The following is a 21231-nucleotide window of genomic DNA, read 5'->3' as shown; positions in this document are numbered from 1 at the left end:
TCATCATTTTCAGCTCATTATTCTTTCTAGTTTATCAGTATCTGTTTGGATCCTTATTCTGTCATCCCCAGGATATTACTTATCTCTACCAACTTTGTGCCATGTTGAGAAGGATGCCTTCTGGCTTTATTCAAATCATGTGAAAAGCGTCATAAAATCGCACAGGGCCACATGCAGATGCTTGGACTATTCCACTGGAAATGTTCTCCCAGTTTGATATCTCTCTGCTGATGTCTACACTTTCAGCCCAGGCATTTAATCAGTTCCAAATTCTTCTAATTATATCTTTTGTTTAGCCCATCTCTCCGTCTTTATCACAAGAATAACATGAAATACTTTTATCAAATGCTTTTTAAATATATAGGTGTAAATGACACGACCTTCTCTTGATTTTCCAGTTTAGTAACTCTGTCAAAAAAGGAAATAAGGTTAGTCTGGCATAACCTGTTCTTCTTGGAACCATACTGGTTCTTTGTAATGACCATTTCCTTTCCTGGATTTTCAGTAATCATCTCTTTAATAATATACATTGTATAATAATCTCGTATGGTAGATCATAGGCAGTCCATTTTTACTAGCCAGACTCAAGACAATTAAAGAAATACATTATATTGGTTCCTTTTTTTTTCATTGTCAACAGTTGTTTCCTACCCTAGTTTGTGACCATGAAAAATTGTTAAGCAAAAACATTAGATACTACCATATCTGATAGTGTATGCCCTAATAGTCACCCCCTTTCTTACATGAGAAAGGAATTATGTTTCATTATAATATCTCCTTCAGGATCTTCTGGTTTTTCACTTACTCAGATGAGTTTTTCATTTACATGTATAATAGTGCATATTGTTCTCAGTACTGCTTATTTTTCTCTGTATCAGTTTATATGAAATTTATCACATCTCTCTTAAATCTCATAATTTTTATGGCATAAATGATATTCCATTACATTCATGATGGAGTTTTGTTGTTGGTTGTTTAAAGCAATTCTCCAAGTCAGTAAGGAACAACTTTCTTTCTAATTCTGTGCAGCTACAAAAACTACCTAAAGAGTATTTTGTGTGTTTTTTGTTTCTGATTTTGATTTCTTCGGGGTGTATGCCCAATCAAAGAATTCCTGGGGTCATAGGCTATGTACAGTTGAGTCACTTCCCTTGCATAATTCCAAATTGACATAAAGAACAATTGAAACACTTTACAGCTCTGTAAACATTGCATGTGTGTGCCTGCCTTTCTACAGCCATTCTAATGTTGACTGTTTCCATCTTTTTGGTGAAACATGGAAGTGGTTTTAATTTGCATTTCTCTTCCTTTTAGTGATTTGGAGCATGTTTTCATACTTTTATTTTATAGCTTGCAATTATTTGAAAATATGGTTCATACCCTTTGACTAGTTATCATTTGCAGAATGGCTCTTAGTCAATTCCTTGTAAAATTTGGATATTAGACTTACCAATATTTGATGCAATTATTTTTCCTGCTCTACTGTTTCTTTTCTAATTGTCTTTGTTGATTTTATTTTTATTAAAGCTTTCTAATTTTACAAAAGTCAAAATTATCTCTTTATGTTGTTTAAGAATTCTCTCCTAGGCATGGTTGCAAAATACTTGATGTCATTCTATTCTAATTGGGGGTGCGGGAGGGAAAAGGGGGAAAGTGTAAGATGTTGGTTTAAGCCTAATTTCTTCCAAACTGCTTTCCAACTTTCCAGCAGTTTTTATTTAAAAAACAAAAACAAAACAGAAAGTTCTTTATCCACTCCCTTACTTTATCTAGTTGGACTTATCAAATACGAAACTATTTTTTTCTGGTTTTATTTACCCAATCTGTTCCATGAATTTATTTCTCTGTTTAAAATACCAAGTACCAAGGAGTTTGGGTGACCTGCTTTATAATTTTAATATGTCACAAAACCCCTTCAATAAAAGATATCTGAATGACTGGAGAAGTATTGTTTGTGGTTAGGCCATATATAAAAATGATAGTACTTACTAAATTAATCTATTCATTGCCATGCCAGTCAAACTACAAAAAATACTACTTTATAGAACTAGAAAAAAATAACAGAATTCATTTATAGGAACAAAAGATAAAAAATCTCAAGGGAATTAATGAAAAAGAGTAGAAAAGAAAGGGGGCCTAATAGTGCCAAGTCTTAAGCTACATATATGGGGAGAGAGAGAGAGAGAGCGCGCGCAAAGTCGTAGTCATTAAAGTAGTTTGATATTGTTTAAGAAATAGGATGATCATTGGAACAGATTGGGCACACTATGTACGGAAGCAAACAGGCGCATAGTCTTGTGATCCTAGCTTATTGGGGTAAGAGCTTTTGTTTGGCAAATGCTAGAAAGTAGTCTGGCAAAAATGGAAGTAGAGTCCAAGATGTCACTCTGCATACCAGTATAAACTCCAAATGCGCACGTTAATTAGACATAAACTGTGATATAAATTAAAATGACAAAAAAATTACCTGTCAGATTTATGACTAGATGAAGAATTCATGGCTAAACAAGAAATGAAGACTATCACAGTAGGTAAAATAGACACATTTGATTACATATAATTTTTGCACGAATAAAACCAATACAGAAGAAACATGTAATAGAGGGGAAACAAATGTTTGCAACAAGATTCTCCACTAAAAGCCCTGTTTCTAAGATTATATAGGGAGCTTACTCAACTTTATTAGAATAAGTCATTCTCCAAGTAATAGTCCAAGGACATGAATAGGGACTTCAGAGGAAGAAATTCATCCCAGAGCCATATGAATAAAAAAATTATCTAAATCACAAACACAGAAGTGCAAATTAAAACAATTCCAATTTTACCTCATACCCATCAGATTGGCAAAGTGAAAAAATAGGAAAATTGTAAATGCTAAAGGGACTGTATGAAAACAGATACATTAATGCATTGTTGGTGGAGCTGTGAACTGGTTCAGCCATTCTGGAAAGCAAATTTTTTTTCTTTTAAATAGTATTTTATTTTTCCAATTACATAAAAAGACAATTTTTAATATTCTTTTTTAAATAAAAATTTGAGTTCCAAATTTTTTTCTTCCATCCCTCCTCCCTCAGACAGTAAGCAATTTGATATAGGTTTTATATATATGCAGTCATGTTAAAACATTTCCATATTATGTTGTGAAGAAGAAACAGGACAAAAAGAAGAAAACACAAAAAATAAAGTTATCCATAGTTGATCATCATACAGTGTTGCTCTTACTGTGTACAATGTTTTCCTGGTTCTGCTCACTTCACTTTGCATCAGTGCATGTAAGTTTCCAGGTTTCTCCGAGAGCGTCCTGTTCATCATTTCTTACAGCACAAGAGTATACCATTACATTCAAAAGCTACAACTTGTTCAGCCATTCCCCAATTGGTGGGCATCCCCTCAATTTCTAATATTTTGCCACCATGAAAAGAGCTGCTATAAATATTTTTGTACATGTAGGTTCTTTTCCCTTTTTTATTCTCTCTTTGAGATACAGACTTAGCTAGTAGCGGTATTGTTGGATCAAAGGGTATGCAGAGTTTGATTGTTGTTTGAGCATAGTTCCAAATTGCTCTCCAGAATAACTGGATCAGTTTACAACTCCAGCAACAGTGCACTAGTATCCCAGTTTTCCCACATCTTCTCCAATATTTATTTATAATTTTTGGAAAACAATTTAGAACTATGCCTCAAAAGGAATTAAACTGTATGGTGATACCCTTTGACCAGCAACATGTTCTATTATTATGTCTGTACCCCAAAGAGATGAAGAGAAAAATGACCTGTATGCAAAATAGCTCTTTTTGTAATAATTGGAAGCTGAGAGAATGCCTGTCAAATGGGGAATAGCTGAATGAGTTCATATGTTACGTGATGGAATGCTATTGTGCTATTTTTAAAAAATGAGGAAGAAGGGATTGGTTTCAGAAAAGCCTGGGAAGACTTGTATGAACTTATGTAGAATAAAGTGAGCATAACTGGGGGGACAATTTGTACAGTAATGTTATTATAAATCCAACTTCAAAAGACATTAAAATTCTGATCACCTCAGTAACCAGCCATGATTTCACAGGACTCGTGGTAATACATGCTATCCACCTCCTGACAGAGAGATGATGAATTCAGATTGCAAATTGAGATTTTTTGGGGGGTAGGGGGAAGATGGCCAGTGAAAGAATTTGTTTTGCTTAGTTTTGTTCTTTCTGAAGGTGGGGAGGGGAGGATTAGAGAAAGAGAAGGTGAACTCTTCATTAGTTAAAAAAAATTTTAATTTAAAAAAAAACCTGAGGAACAGCTAACACACTATACAGATTATTAAAAGGATGGTTGTTAAATAGCCAAAAAAAATTTAGTAATTTAGTAATATGCCTAATAATGCCATGCCCCCTTAATTCATACATTTTTTCATTATTTCTAAACCTTTGGTCATTTCAAATGAATCATTTTGTCTAACTAGTTATAAAAAGCATCTGGGTAATTTGGACACAGCACTAAATATATTAGGTAGTATTATCATTTTTATTATATTGATACAGTCCAACCATGGACAACAAATAAATGACTTTAATTATTTGTAGTCCTTTATTTCTATGGAGTTTTTTCTGGTTGCATTTATATAAATCTTATGTCTTGGATAGTTTTACTTCCAGATATTTTATGTATTTCATAGTCATTTGAATGGAATTTCTCTTATAATTTCTTCCAGTTTCATTGTTATTTTGTTTTTCACTCAAACTTATTTTTTTAAACCATTTTTTTTAATGTCTTGGCTAGACAGTTGGGGTTAAGTGACTTGCCCAGGGTCACATAGCTAGTAAGTATCAAGCGTCTCAGGTCACATTTGAACTCAGGTCCTCCTGAATCCACGGCTGGTACTCTATTCACTGTGCCACCTAGCTGCCCCCAGACTTATTTTTCCATCATTGTAGGAAGCTTCTGGGAAGGAAACTTCCTCTGATTGGAAAATGTTCTCCATTTTATAGTTTGAAAGCGGCTTGGAGCACCAAAAAGTTAATTAACTCGCCCTGTGTATGTGTCACATAGTGTGGGTCAAGAAGGGGTGTGAATCCATGCCAACCTGACTTCAGGGCTGGCCCTGGAGCCACAACACAATGCTGCTGCCCTTTCTTTTTGTTAGTGCTAGATAGCAATGCTTTGATTTCTATGGATTTTGCATCCTCATATCTTGCTGAAGTTATTTATCTTCTCTATTAGTTTCTTTGCTTAGATAAAAATATATTCTTTGCTAAGAAACTGATAGGGATACAGAAGTTTTGTGGATACCATCATATGATCAGCATAAAAGGAGTGTGTGCCTGCTGATTATGCCTTTGATTTCATTCTTTAATTGTAATAGCTAGCATTTCTAGAACCGAGTTACAAAATAATGGTGAGTAGAGCATCCTCACCTTCTGTAAACCCTCTTAGCACTGGGAAGTCTAATGTTTCTTCATTGCAAACAATGTTAGGCTTTTCAATATACGTTTTTGATCATATTAAAGAAGGGCCCTTCCATGCCTATGATTTTTAGCATAAATGAGTACTGTTTTGTTATTTAAAGGCCTTTTCTGGGTCCATTGAATTTGTGGGTTTTGTTATCTTTGTATGATTAATTATGCTAATTATTTTGCTAGTATTGACACATACTTGGAACCCTGGTATGATTTTAGCTTGGTCATAGTGAATTATTTTTTGGATATATTTCTTGTTCTTTTTGCTAGAATTTTGTTTAATATTTCTGTGTTTACTGTTCATTAGAGAAATTGATTTATAGTTTGATCTCTGCTTTTTCTCCCTTGTTTGAGTATTGAGACATACTTGTCTCCTAAAAGGCGTTTGATAAAGTGTTTTCCATCTCTATTTTTGAGAATAAATTTTCTTTTCTGTATCTTAGATATTGTGCTTTAAATGTTTGAGTGTTGACTTATAGGCTTGAACCTATAAATCTATATATCCCTGAAGGTTATTGGCTTGCTCATTTTCTTTCTAGTCTATTAGTTCTGTAAGAACAGATATTTTATCAGTACCTGTTACAGATATTTCTATTACATTCAGCTAATGTTTAAGTGAAAAAATGACTTACAGGTAGTTTTGATCACGTTATATTTTATAGGGATAAATACCTGATGATATTAAAAGCACAATATAAAATCTAAGGAAACAAACATTACTTGTGTACAATTTGATTATAAAATAAATCCCCCCCAAACATTAGAATACATTGTCTCTCTTTATTAGTGTGTATACAATCACCTCTTGCTACAGTCCATCAAAAGTTCATTCCTATTATATATTTGATATATAAATCCCTGTTCCATCTGATGGAGATCTGTACCATTAACTTTTTCATCAGGTAGCATCCATTGAATACTCTATATTCCTGAGTAGTAGCCTATTATTCCTTTTATTTTATGAGCTGAAAAGCCTTGACTTTTTCTCAGACAAACCTCTCAACCCCCATCCCCACCTACCACCTCTGGTCTTCTAAGCACCTGTTCATTTCACTACTGTCAAATTTTATTTGAAATGTTACTTTTTCACAATTCTGTTTCATTAGGGAGACTCTAACATGGATTCAGTCTTGTTGATGTTTTTAAATTCTTCGTTGAGTTCTGTTTTCTTCATTGAGAACTATAATTTATGACCTATATTCATTCCTAGTTTCTTTGATTAATTATTTCTCTTTTGAACCGTATGAATTTGTCTTTGTTCCATGCTCTCTGGGCGGTGTTAAGGTTTTCTTTAATTAGGAACAATTGGATTGCCCTCCTTCAAATTATAATATTTGTTTATTGAGCTTTATTTTTCCTTCTGTTTTTAAGAACTTTGTTAGTTTATGTGCTTGTGCACTGGAGTTTCGTTGAGGCTTTTCCTTTTTAGAAGAATCATAGATGTAGAGCTGAACCCACTAATTTTACAGGTGAGGAAACTGAGACCTAGAAATAAGTGATCTGTTTAGGGTCACATAGCTAATAAATATCTGAATCAATTGTACCATATCTGACAGTTCCCCTTTTTTAGGGTTGAGAGGTTGAAGAAATTTACAGAAAGCTACTAATTTGCTGTCTTGCTAGTCATATAATCTTCACATGTTCATTTCCCAGTTCTGCCTTTTTCTTCTGAAAACTTTACCTTTGATCAGCAGCAAAGAAGAAAACACCACCCACTGCCCTAGAATCTTCAGTGTCTTCCCAGAGACTTGATATTATTTAGCAATGCTTTCAAAATTCCTTTTGATAATATTAATTATGCCCTTGCCATCTATTAGGAGTAGCAGTCATCACTTTTGACAAGTCTTAGAAAGTTCTCTCCAATCCTGGTGGCTAGGTGGCACAGGGTATAGAACACTGGGACTAGAGTCAGGAAGACCTGAGTTCAGATGTTGCCTCAGACAGTTACTAGCTGTGTAACCCTGGGCAAGTCACTTAAACTTGGTTTTCCTCAATTTCCTCAACTGTGAAAATTGGAGTTAGTAACAGCATACCTTGCAGAGTTGTTGTGAGGATCAAATAAGATATTTGTAAAGTGCTTAGCATAGTGACTGGGTAGATGTTCTAGGACAATAGCAGATCTCTGAAAGATTGCCTTTTAACTATCATAGGACACCTTAGCAGGGGTTCACCAACCACCTTGATTCTTTGGATTTTACTGGATGATCTCTCACTTGATGGCACTATAAATTTACTTCGTTAATGAAAGACAAAGAGCTTTTTTCCTTAATAATTCCAACTCCTTTTTCTTTGTAGATAGCTTTATCTGTTGCTTAGCTGACTCCAAGTATTCCATTTATCATCCTACCTTATATTCTTCTACCCTTCAATCTCCTAGCGCAAATCATGTTTCTGCTCTGCTTCTTCAGATCATTTCTTTTTTTTTCTTATGGAAACTCTCATTCTTCTGATACCCTGGAGAGAAGAAAGGCGCTCTTCCAACTTTTTAAAAACCTTCTTTTATAGGTAAATCAGTTACTCAAGTCATACCAAAAAGACAATTACAGTACCTGTTCTCTCTGCTTTCCATGCTTGCATGGATTCTCATTCAAGCTTTTGTTGACCTTTCTAATGGCTCTTATGTCCAACTCCCCATAGAGAACTGAAATCCTTTTCCTTTGCTTTTCTTTCATATTCCTTAGGAAGAAATGACATTCTTTCTTAGTAAGCCTAACTAGTTCCATCCAATCCTCTTTTACGTCTTCTGGAACCATTATTGCTTCATCATTTTAATCCTTGTTCTTGCTTCTTTCTTTTCACTGATTTGTTTCTCTCTGGATTTTGAAATTCCGAGACCTTTGTTCAAATCCTGCCTCTGACACTTGCTAGCTGGCTGACACTGGGCAAAGTCACTATCTATTTTTGTTAATTTTACCACTGTTTTCTCAGTTACTTGTTTTTGACAAGTGTGTTATCTTGAACTCAACCCTCTCCCTCAAATCTAAGTTACGTGCTAAAACTTGTCCATTCTTCCTTTCACTCATCTCCTTTCCATTCCTACAGCTCCTGATCTAGTTGAGTTCTTCCATCATTCCTCTAGATTATTATAATAGTGTCCTTATTGCTTTTCCTATAATATGAGGTTAGCCTTCCCAAAGTGTAACTATAGTCTTCAAAAATTTCTCCCTCAGAAAATTTCAGTAGGAATCGTAAAGAGAGCACTTGAGTTGGAGTCACGTGAGATTTGCTTTTGAATCATTTCTCTGACACTGTGTGATCAAGGCACTTAACCATTCTTATCCTGAGTTTCTTATTTTAAATTATTTTAAAATACCATTTTAATTATTTTAAAATAACCATTATAATACCTGTAGAAGTTCTCAACAGGGTTGTAGTGAGAATCCATTTTCCATCAGCAGTTATGCTTGACTTCAACTCCATGGAACACTTACTGTTGTTCAGTCATGTTTGACTCTTCATGACTTCGTGGACCATACTGACCATGGGGTTTTCTTGGCAAAGATACTGAAGTGATTTGCCATTTCGTTCTCCAGTGGATTAAAGCAAACAGAGGTTAAGTGGCTTGCCCAGGATCCTACTTGGCTAGTAAGTGTCTGAGGCTGAATTTGAACTTAGGTATTCCTGATGCCAGGCCTAGTGCTCTATCCACTGAGCCACCCAGTTGCCTCCTACCATGGAACCACTATGTCCCTAGTATCCCATGGTGGCTGTATTTAAAGCTGTTTGCTATCCAGCATTTAGCATAGTGCCTGGCACATAATAGGTACTTAATAAATGCTGTTTGTATGACTCTCATTGAGTTTTTATGATACTGATTTCCTTATGTTCTGCCTGTGTAACTGTAGCTTCTCAGTCACATTTGCTGGATCTTCATGTGTGGCCCATTAGCTGTGGGTGTATCCCAGGTCTCTGACTTGGGCCCTTACCATCTTTCTGTATTCATTTGGTGTCTCATCAATTCCCATGGGATGAATTTATTATCTCCAAGCAGATGATTGCCAGATCTAAATATCCAGCCCTCATTTCTCTTTTGAACTCTAGTCCCATATCACTAATTTTCCAGTGGACATTTCCAATTGGATGTCCCATAAGCATATAAAACAAATATCTAAAACAGAATTCATTATCATTCCCCTCCAAACCTGAACTTACGTGTTATTGTTGAAGGAGGCAGCTAAGGCGGCTCAGTGATTGGAGCGCTGAGCCTGGAGTCAGGAAAATCCAAGTTCAAATCTGGCTTCAGACATTCAGACCTTGGGCAAATCACTTAACCCTTGTTTGCTTTAATCCATTGGAGAAGGAAATGGCAAACAACTCCAGTATCTTTGCCAAGAAAACCTCATGGACATTCTAGTCCACAAGGTCATGAAGAGTGGGACACAACTGAACAACAACAAAATTACTGTTGAGGGCATTTGCCATACTTCTAGTCAGCCACATTTGCTATCAAGACCTCGCTCGCCCAACATATTCAAGTAGTTGCCAAATTTTGTCAGTTCTGTGTCCAGAACATTTCTCACATATTCCCCCTTCTTTTCACTCACAAACCCACCAGCCTAATTTATCTCTTTCATGGACTGCAGTTATCCCTTCCACATCACAACTTTCCCCATCATAATTTCTATATATCACGGGTTGGTATAAGAAATTAAATGGGAATTTTTTGGAGAGTTTCACAGAAGCCGCAGAGGACACAGAAAAGGTTTAGAAATTCAGAATTGCATAAAACATATCCATTGTATTGCATAATATCAATATATTTTAACTTTTAATACCATAATAATTCAGACTTCTTATTTGATGTGAAAGGAGGGCCAAAAAATTTTACTCATTTTCCAGATGGAGTTGGCATACCATTCACCCTCATGAGATGGAAAGGATAACTGTAATTAATCTCCCTACATGAAGCTTCTCCCCATTTTAATCCATCTTCCACACATCCATCAAAGCTATTTGTAAACATTGTTATAACAGTTTGGGGGTAGTGTAACCATAATACTTGTACCCTATCATCACAATTCCAGATTTTCTTATAGAGGAAATAGAATTGGCACTAAAGAGTACCAAGATGGAGAAAAATAGCCTGATTGGACCAAGTGTATATAGCCAACATCCTTGCTGGTGGCTACACAATGGTGAGGACTTTTAGGGGCTTGATGTACAAGGTAACTTGAGAAGAATGTACCAAAAATGTGGGGAAAATATCAAACCTTATTAATACTGAAAGAAAGGGGTCACCAAGAGAAGAGCTATATGTCTGCTGTCCCATCTAAATAAAATCTTTGTGACTCATTTTTAAACAAATCGAGACATTTTAATGTGAGTGTTAGTATAGAAAACAGGTTGGCATTTGAAAGTGGTATTAAACATTAAAATGCATCTTCGCCATTTAACAATTAATTGAAAAAATGTATAGAATGTGAGATCCCATTGTGTGTATTGCTAATTACAAAAAAGAAAAAGCATTTGATTTTCTAGGAAAAAGCTCAACTATGCAGGTTCTTTTGTAACAGGCTGTCTCCTATATCCAAAGCACTCAAAAATTCTTGAGACGTATAGCAACAGAAATAACCCTGTTCAAACATCAGGTGAGCTTTAAACTCTGTGCTAATTAAAGGTGTTTGTCACCTCGGTGAAAGAGATCCAGTACAGTGTCCAAGTTAAACAGGGAAACCTTGTGGGTGGGACAGCATGCTGATTACACCAAACCCTAGGACATTGGAAAGCCTCCTGGAAGATCTCTAATCTTTCTGAGGAGATTGGTCTTTGCCCCTCCACTTTGGAAAGACTAAGAGTTGAATAAGAAGTTCTGTTGTCCAGATTACAACATACATTTGAATAGACACCCTGAGGAACTCTTTCATTAATATGTGTATTTAGGACAAACAGTACCTTTGACCATGAATTAGCCCCCAGAGATGAACATAAGAAGAGTGGACTTGTTTACTTTGGGAAAATTGTGAAACTCCTTTTAAAGACCCCCAAATTTCTCAGGAAAATAGACACCTATCATTTTAACACCAGCGTTCTACTGTTTTGGCTTTACACCAATAAAACATGTAATACATCAATCTTTAAAGTTAATATCACACAGGATGGTGGACACACTCAAGAAGGGTGTGGGCAGGCTGCCACATATGGTCAGCAAAGAGCTTTGAAAAAGAATGGGACTAAAAGATCAAGGAGTTGTTTGATAGGAAGAGAAGATGGGCTAGTTGGTCACACGATAAGGGTGAGAGAAGATGGATGGATGGATGGATGGATGGATAGTAAGGGCCCTTACCACAGAGGCTCTGGTAAATTTATGGGAGAACCTGGACAAGAGCCACAAGAATGCACATACAGAATGGGTTGTAATTGTAGAGTTTAAAAAGGTTCAAGAGACATAATTTTTGGGTGATTTAATCATTTTATTAATAATGCCAGCATTTTAATAAAGGGATTGGTCATTTGGCCATCTCTCTCTTAGACAAAAGAAAATCATGGTGGAAGACTTTTAGTTTTGATGCCCTTTTGGAAGAGGAGTTTTCAAAAGGGTGGCAATTCACTGACTCTGATTCATTAACAATTAATGAGTGGTGGACTTTACACAGAAATGGACTTATTCCCAGGGACTGAGAGTGACATCATGTCACCCAAGAGACTATCTCTATACCTCCAGCCTTGGGCAGTTTAGACCAAAGGGTCTGTCTCCACCCAAGCTTGATTAAATGGAATTCACCTCAGACTAGAGATTCCTTATAAGATTGGGTGGGGTTGGATAGAGAAGAAAGTTAGCTCAAACTTCTGAGACTGAGGTCCTGAGTATAGAGAAAAGGAGGAACTCTGAATCTCCTACATTATTAGTTATTAAATATAATCATTTCTCTCATAATCTGCGTCGTTGCAGGGAACTTGGAAATCAATGAAATCATGAATCTGTTTGACTTTGTATTATAAACATTCCCGTGGATATTCATTTTAAGGGAGAACGGTTTATATTAGGCAAGTAGGAAAAGAATACTAATTTGATATTTTCCTATGTATTCCGCTCTTGGAGTAGGTGGAATAGCTAAAACTATTTTTCCAAAAATTATTTATATTCAACTTTTAAAAATACTTTTGTGTGTATTTGAATATTGGTGTTTTAGAATTCCCAAGATAGCAAGTCAAACTGGAAAAGTTACTCAGCTTTCTCATTCTTTCCTTTTATGTAGTTCTTCCTTTATTCATGTGTTGCCTGGATGATTGGAGCAGATAGACTGCTAAAGCTGCTTCTAAATGTAGAACCCTGTAATAAATACTGTGTTATTTGGGAACAGCAGCCTGAATTTTAGCTGCTGTTGCCTAAGTGCCTGTGTGTGTGTTTGCACACACATTTCTTCTCTTCTACTCTTATCTTCCATTCCTTTCTCCTCCTTTTTTCCTTCTTTCCCGACCCTGACCCTTCAGCCAATAAAAGTAAAATCAATTAGTAGGTTGGTTTGTTTTTAAAATCCTTACCTGATATAGAAAGGCTGAGGCTTGTATTTTAGGAAAGATTTTAAAAGTTTTCAAGGGCTTCTTATATAGAATGTATTATAGAAAATTCATCGGTAGAAGATACATATTTCTCTTGGATTTTGAGGGAAAACACACTTCTCATTCCCCAGATCATTTCTCTCTTGATCCATTGTTTTAAGTAATCTGTACTCTTTCCTTGACTTGTTCTCTCTTTTGACGGACCCTGTCTCCTCTCTGCCTTTGCACTGGCTCTTTTCTGTGTCTTTGAGACACAGATAATAATAGACACAGAAAGCAATACCTCCTCCAGAAGGCCTTTTCTCTACTACTAATACTACCCCTCCCCTTCCAATGTTAACTTCTATCTACTGAGTATTTATCTTTCAATTACAATGTAAGCCCTTTGAAGGCAAATACTGTTTTTACTTTGTGTCACCAGTGCTTAGAACAATGCCTAGCACGTAGTAAGGACTTGATAAATATCTATATTCTGTCAAGTTCTAATCTGTTTTCTTTTTTTATTTTCTTTGTAATACAAGCCTCAACTAGTGAACTATACAACCTCCAGGTAATGTGAATATTTAAGGGAAATAGTATCGCAAATCCAAAAATAATTTTATTTATAAATGGACACAAGTATTTTATTTTCTATTTATATCTTAGAAAAGACTAAAGTCTTCTTCCAGCTCTTCATTGTGTTATATAGGTTACTTTGAGTTCCCAAAGACTATGTAGGTAGAATATAAACTCTGGCAAGGTTTTAATTTTGACTGCCTTTTGTATATCTGTCATCCAGGAGTCAGCCTCTCTAATCTTGAAGAAGTTCATCACCACAGTTGACCTCTAGATGATGAATTTTTTTCTAGCTGGTATACAAAGGCCAGGAGTTTTGATATGCATTATTAGAGAGGAATATCTATACCTAATAAAACCATAAATCCGTTAAGTGCTGAGTCTCAGGTTGAAAAAACTTATTTTCATTTTCTAGATTCATATAACTTTGGCCTTGAGGAACATCATAAAAGTTTGTCAGAGAGCAGAAGAAATCCATTTTGCAATTTAAAATTTGCCACAGATAGTCCTCTTAAATTGGGAGTTGACAGTGGAAAATTTGGGGAGTAATTGTAAAACTGGACCTTTTTTCCTTCTTAACCCTTTTAATCTATGAGAATATACCTTGTTCCTGTTCTTTCTCAAAATATTTCTACTTTCATTTTGTGTTCTTTTTGTCCTCTGTACTAGCCCATCTCTCTCTAAACCCCTTACCCTCTCTAGCTATATTTCTTGTTGTGACTGTAATCACATTCAATTTGCACAAATTGAATCTGCCCATAGGATTAATGACAGAGACCCCAGCTATTTTCCTTGCACATGGAGTTTTACTTTACATTAGCCTACTATGTGACTGAGGAAATACAAGTTATAGAGTTGATAGCATTTATAAAGAGCTCTGATATAGAGGACTGTATACTGAATAATTACATTTGTATTTTAATGTGCATAAGTGGCAAAGACACCCCAAAGAGTCAGAATGGGTACAGTGCATATAGGATCTCACAAAGTGTGTAAGAATGGCTAATGATGGTAGTCTGATGCCATCCCTATTATTTTTATTTAAATGTGTCAAGGCTACCTAATGATGTCTTAACAAAACTATATTTCTGTAATATCTTTGTCTACATTTGCCTGGAGTTACGTTGTCATCATTGTTGATTTCTACTTGTCACTCCTTTCTATACTTGTAGATTAAAAAAAAAAGTTCCATTCTTGCATGGCATCCTTCTTTTTCATCACAAGAGAATGGAGTTTAATCCTCCTTAAATTAATAGATGTATTGAGAATGTTGGTATAGTTGAATATTTTTTAGCTCTGTACTTGATCTCAGAAAGTGGAAGTTTTTAAGTAATTCACTTAATGTTGCTCATGTTTAATAAGAATTTATGTTTATATCAAACATTTAAAATATGTAATCATTCCACTTTATACATCCTTTACTTTCTGAGGTCATATGATCCATGTGTTGTTTTCTTTTCCTTGATGATTCCTGGAAATATGAGTCTGTTATCTTTTGTTGAACAGAAGGAGGTTTCCATGACCATAGAATATTCCTTTTCTGAGCATTTGCCCACTGAATAAAGAAATATTGCTTCTACTGAATTTGCTGCAAAAAAAGCAAATCTCATTTTAAAATTTCCTTAAAATTAATGTGATTCCATTAGTTATCTAATGATCTTAAATTTTCTGTAGTAAAACAAATTAAATCCTGGTTCATTTAGGTTCTTAATGGTTTTCATGTACATAAAAATAGTTTTCTTCTTCTGAGACATAACTAATACAGTTTTCTTTAAGGATATTTGAGTCTAGCATTATATCCATCTATATAACCTTTAAGATTTCAGAATTAGTACTTTTAAGAAAAAAAATACTACTGTGAGGAAAGAACAGTGAACACGTATAAATGTAGCAATACCGTTGTGGGTTTTTTCAAGCTCGAATTTTCAAAAGAGATAGCACTGATCAGAGTTTTTTGTTTTTGCCACCCTCGTTTGTTTTATGTAGTGTTTTAAAATGATTGTTGATTTTCTTCCCGTCTCTTTAGACTCTTCAAATACTTGAAATATCCAGACTATCCCTCATGGGGTTGATTCTCCATATTGGTGCAGTTAGCCATGAACTATCCTTTTCTTCTCCCTCTTTTTCCCAGATCTCTCCCGGGTCCAATTCAGCACCTCTACCTGGCCATCCTAACAAGGTGATTTGTGAAAGGGTGAGACTTCAGAGCCTGTTCCCTCTCATCCCAAGTGATCAGGATACTACAGTTCAAGAGGATGCCCACTTCAAAGCTTTCTTCCAGGTTCTTATATATGTTTACCCTTCCCCTACTATAGGGTATTAGTCAGATGAATTCTAGTTTATTTCCAGGAAGGCTTGACATGAAGATGGAAATCATTAGGTCATTGTAGGTTACCATCTGACTACTTAATTTCTGATGTGTGTGTAAGTATGGATCTTCTTTCCACAAACTATTTCTCTAATATTTCTGTTTCAGCTAGTTGTTCTGAAGAATGATTATCTTCTCTTGAACTGCTTTTATTTGTTCCCCTAATACTCTTGACCTATTTTCTGACTTTTTTACCTCGTATCACTTACCTTATAGGCATAATTAGCCTGTAAAAAGGTACAGAGTGACCCACAGGAAGTGTAGTGATTCTTAGCCAAGGTAAATGAAAATATGTAGGGGGTAGGACAATTCCAAGACTGAATGTTTTTGTTTCTGTTTGTTTTTAATCCTCATAGCTGCTTACTAAGTACCCACAGTTCATTAAATGATGCACATTCTGGAAAAGAAAAAATCATTTCTGCCTTGGAGCTTACATGCTTATGAAAACTTCATGAAATTAGAATTTTGAGGTTGATGTTATGTTAGAAATCAAAAAACAATTCTTAAGAATTATAGATATACATTAAACACATATTTAATTGAATCTTGGCTAGACTTAAATTCTAAGTGATTGCCTTTGTATAATGTGGTTTTCTTGGAAGCCATATTCCTTACGTGACACTTTCTTGACATCTTTAAGAGTTTTTTCAAACACAATGCTTATTTGAAGGATATATATCTGTAGTAGAATATGCCCTTTAAAAACCTGCAGTTGATTATAATTTTGCCATGGCACAGGAATGACTCTGTTTTTTATAATGAATAATGGATGCATTAAGTATAGGAATAAGTTCCAGGAGATAGAGGAGATTGGCTTACAATGCCATCAACAAGCAACTTTTTGAAACTCTAGCTCTTCCTCACGATGATGGATTTGGAGCTGGAAGGGACTTTAGGAATAATCTAGTTCAGATCACTTTACAGATGAGGAAACTGAGACCTAGAGAATTCTAACGCAAAGCTAAGATTTTAGCCTTGGTCCTCTGGCTCCAAATTCAGCACTCTTAGAATGTTCATATTTCAGTCTTTCCTAGTGGTCATCACCTCTTGTGTGAAGGATAGTGATCTAAAATTTTGTGTTGTATTTTCTAGGTTAAAAAGCTAGGTGAGAACTACTAACAGAAAGGTCTGTTATCAGAACTTTATGCTGAACAATTCATTGTAGTTATAGGTGTCTGCTCTTCTGGGAGATCAAATCTGTATTACTAGAGGAAACTTTTGGGGTTATTTAAATGTTCATTGTGGCTATTGCTTTATGTTAAACTTGTCTGAGAAATGGTGACTAAGTTGAATAGATTAGATTGCAGCTATGGTACTTCTACACAGTATCTTTTCTTTATCCTTTTTTAAATTTGGCATTGAATTTGGCCTTTCCCCTAACTAGTTAGTAATATGACTACTCAGGACCAGTCGCTTTTAATGACACCCCAGTAGCCAGTATTTATTCTGTCTATTAACAGACATTTTTATTTCTTGTGATACGCAGAAAGGCAACGGTGGCTTTAGAGTGCATACTTGATAAACGTCATAGGGGAGAACGTCAGAAGATTGAGCAGTGAAAAGGTATTGAGGAAAAGGAACGTATAAAAAACTCAGCTAAGCCAGTCATTCTGAGAACATTAGGGTACAACCATAATAACAATAAATGGGAATGAAATTATACAGTTCTGCCAGCTTTTTTTTTCTTTTTTTAAGAGGAAAATCTTTTTTATCCTAAATTTAACAAACACTAACAGTTTCTTATACAAACGGAAAAATAGTATGGCACATTACACCAAGAATTTCAAGTTGTTGTTTAATATGTACTAAATTTGATAGCTATAACAACACTTCCCTGCTTCCATGGATTTCCTTCTAAACTCTTTTCTATGTGTTTTTTAAAATGTTCCATTGGTTCTTTTTTCCTTCCCCCACAAAAAAATAAGGACAAAAACAAAAACCCTCTCATAAAAAATTAGTCAAGTAAAACAAATGCACACATTGGTCTTATCCAGAAATGTATTCTTCATTCTGTATCATCAGCTCTCTGCCAAGAAGTAGTGAGAATGATTCATTATCAGTCTTTTGGGGTCATGATTTATCGTTTTGTTGATCATGGTTCTTAGGTTTTTCATTGTCATTTTCCTTTGGAGTGTTGTAATTTTATACCTTTTTCTCTTAGGTTTGCTCATTTCACACTGCCTCAGTGCAATAATATATCATTACATTCATATGACATAATTTGTTCAGTCATTCTCAGTTGGACTTTGTTTCCAGTTCTTTGCTTTAACAAAAAGTGCTGCTGCAGGTATTTTTCTGAATGAGGCTTTTCTCTCTTTATTTCATCTGTTTGAGATAAATTCCTTGTAGTAGTATCACTAGGCCAACAGCAGTGATGTGATTAGCGTTCAGGGGAGGTGTAGTTCCAAGATGTTTTACAGAATGTTTGGATCAATTTATAACCCTACCAACAGTGTGTTAGTATTTCTGTCTTTCCGTTGCCCTTCTAACAATCATCATTTTTCTTTTTTGTCATCTTTGCCCAATAGATGGGTATGAAGTAGAACTTCAAAGTTGTTTGAATTTGCATTTTTATTATTAGTAGTGTAGAACTTTTTTAAAAAAAATATGGTTGTTGATAGCTTGTCTTTCTTATTTTGAGAACTGCTCTTTCATTTCTTTGACCATTTTTCATTTCTTTGATAACTCTTTGGGGAATGTCTCTTGTAATCTGAATTGTCCATTTACCCTCCTATGCTCTTTTCTTTCCCTTGTTTGGTCAGGAATTCTTCCAAAATTGTAAGAGGTGCTTTCTTACCTTTTCACCCTTATTTGTTTGGGACATTACCCTTTATATGTAGCTCATGTATCCATTTGGAGATTATGGCATATTGTCTGAGATGTTTTGGGCAATGACAGTTATAGAGTACCCACAGTAATAAGCTCATAGATGCATTGAAGCAGTAAATAAATCCACTTTGGCATCCTGAGCATCTATTTTGAAAATGGAGTTACCCAGGTTCAGCATTCTCTTTTGTAAATGAAATTCCTTAAAATAAATGCATATTCTAGTTTTTCAGATGGTAGGGGATACGTACTATTTTCGAACACTGGTGAAGCACTGATTACTTATTTACGGTCTAGTTTTAATGTAAATTCCCTTTTCCTTGATAATTGTGTACTAATCAGAGATTTTAAAGAAATGAGCCTTTGACCTAAGCTCTGTATTCTGCAGAAAATATTTAGAAAAATATTTATAGAGATGAAAAATGGTAGTTAACAAGATGATAAACAGGTGAATATCTCTTTGAGTTTATCATAACCTGTAATTACCAATACCTTCATCTTGGAAAAGCAATACAAATGGTTTAGAAGTTAATAAAAAGAAGAGAATAGGCATGATTGCATTTGGAAAGTTCAGAAGCTTTCAGTGATCACAAGTGGTTCCCTAAAACAAAAATCGATCTTTTTAGTATTAATATTCTTCTACAATCAGAGAATACCACTGTCGGTAGAATTAGAATTGTAGGCAATAGAGACATATTTGGTGGAGTAAAATGATGCATATTACCAATGGTAACTTGTCTGTAAGAAGTACCATAAAAGATATCCAAGAAATATATGATCAGAAAAGGAAGGGGACTAGTCACACATATATTGAAAGCAAGGCATTATATGATGGATAGCCTGAGCATTATATTGTTACTCCAGGAATATTGACCTAGAGGAACACTTAACCATATGCTGAGTGGTTTCTTTATGTAGGATATCTAGAAGAATACAAGCAAGCAGCGCTCAGGATTATAGGGTATGAGTAATTTGTGATCTGTAATGTTGGAGGTAGTGCTTACACCAGTGGTGTAGGCTTACTTACTTCAAAAGTATGGTTCTAGGGGTACCCAAGATTCTTTCTAGGAGGTTTACACTGTCAAAACTATTTCATGATAATAGTAAAATATTTTAATCTTTAATACTGTATAAATATTAAAATCTCCTATGAACAAAACCAAAGTTCTTTGAGAAGTCCTCAGTTTTTAAAAATGTAAAGAGGCCTTGAGATCAAAAAGTTTGAGAATCATTGGTCTGCATTAATAAGATCAAAGATTTATTAAGTATAAATTTGTAGTCCATTTGTTTTAATCAGCCAAAATCTACGTTCTTACCTTCCTACCCCAGTTGAGAACACAAAAGCAAAACCTATTACATACATGCCTAGTCAATCAAAAACACATTTCTACGTTGGCTATATCCAGAAAAACTATTCTTATTCTGCATTCGGAGTCCTTTACCTCTGTCGTGAAGTGGATAGCATGTTTCATCCTGGGTTTGTGTTTGGTCATTACACTGATAAGAGATTAGCAGTAGTATTCCTTCATACTTATATACTATAACTTAACTCATCCAGTGCACAATTTATGGGTACCCTTTCAGATTCCTGTTCTTTGCTGCCTCAAAGAGCTATAAATATTTCTGTGCATCATTGGAGTTTGTTTTGCTAAGACTAATACCTTTCTTGATCTACTGTCCCTGAAATTCCTCCTCCTCCTCCTTCATCCCCTTTCCTTCCTATTTCCTCATTGAGTAAAATGTAGCATTTAAGTATTAAGTATTCTGAAGAGGATGTTGGAACTACTAAAAGATTGGGAATCTGTAAATTTTGTGGTGGTGTTGTTTCCCATTGCCAAAAGTAATTGAGAATTGATTGCATCTATTTTTAACTAATGTGATTTTGAACGTTATCTGTAGAAGAAATCTTTACAATATAGCAATTTGAAATTAATGGAATGGTACAGTTTCTTCAACTATAAAATGGATATAATAATAGCACCTACCTCCCAAAATTGTTGAGTGGATCAAGTAGGGTAATATTTGTAAAGCACTTTTCACAGTGCCTCCCACATTGTAGGCACTATAAAAAGGCTAGCTATTTGGTAGCTGAATTTCATTTAGTTAATAAAACTAGAGAGACATGGATTAAAACATTTTTAAGTATATTCATAATGCCTAAATGTTTGTTAATGTTATCTTTCTTTTAAAAATTACACAAGAAACATAAAGTTGCAAGGTACTTTAGAGGCTATTTAGTTGAACCTCTGCCTAAGAATCTCCTCTATTGTACACTGAAGGTGGTTATCTATCTCTTGTTTCAAGAACTGTAGTGAGGCCACTGCTTGCTGACATAGCCCCTTCTGCTTTTTCAAAACTCTTACTGTTAGGAAGTTTTTCTTGTATCAAGCCTAAATATGCCTGCTTTGTTTTCATCATTGCTCTTAATTGTGTCCTTGGGACTCAAGTAGATAGAGCAAGTCTAATACCTCTTCCACATGGCAGTTCTTCAGATATTTCAAGACACCTGTCATGTTTCCCCTAAGTCTTTGCTTCTTCAGG

At 35.0% G+C, this 21231-nt stretch overlaps 1 protein-coding gene across 12 annotated transcripts in view; it reads left to right on the top strand.

Annotated features, from left to right (window-relative positions):
• RNF38 (ring finger protein 38) overlaps positions 1 to 21231 on the top strand; it is a 202084-nt gene that overhangs the window by 136566 nt on the left and 44287 nt on the right. For 4 of the 12 annotated variants that reach the window (XM_021004515.2, XM_021004519.2, XM_021004514.2 and 1 more), the window contains one exon: positions 15628 to 15777. The exons of 4 other annotated variants lie outside the window; for them this stretch is intronic. In XM_021004515.2, coding sequence (XP_020860174.2) covers positions 15628 to 15777 — 150 coding nt within the window. Of the gene's footprint in view, positions 1 to 15627; positions 15778 to 17403; positions 17428 to 21231 lie in introns of those variants that run through there. 4 more of the 12 variants (XM_021004517.2, XM_078153034.1, XM_021004516.2 and 1 more) reach the window with 3 other exon arrangements.

This window comes from Phascolarctos cinereus, unplaced genomic scaffold, assembly GCF_003287225.1.
Source record: "Phascolarctos cinereus isolate Bilbo 61053 unplaced genomic scaffold, phaCin_HiC Scaffold_4;HRSCAF=312, whole genome shotgun sequence".
Lineage (NCBI taxonomy): Eukaryota > Metazoa > Chordata > Mammalia > Diprotodontia > Phascolarctidae > Phascolarctos > Phascolarctos cinereus.
Note: the sequence above shows the minus strand (reverse complement) of the source record. Positions and strands in the feature narration are given on the sequence as shown.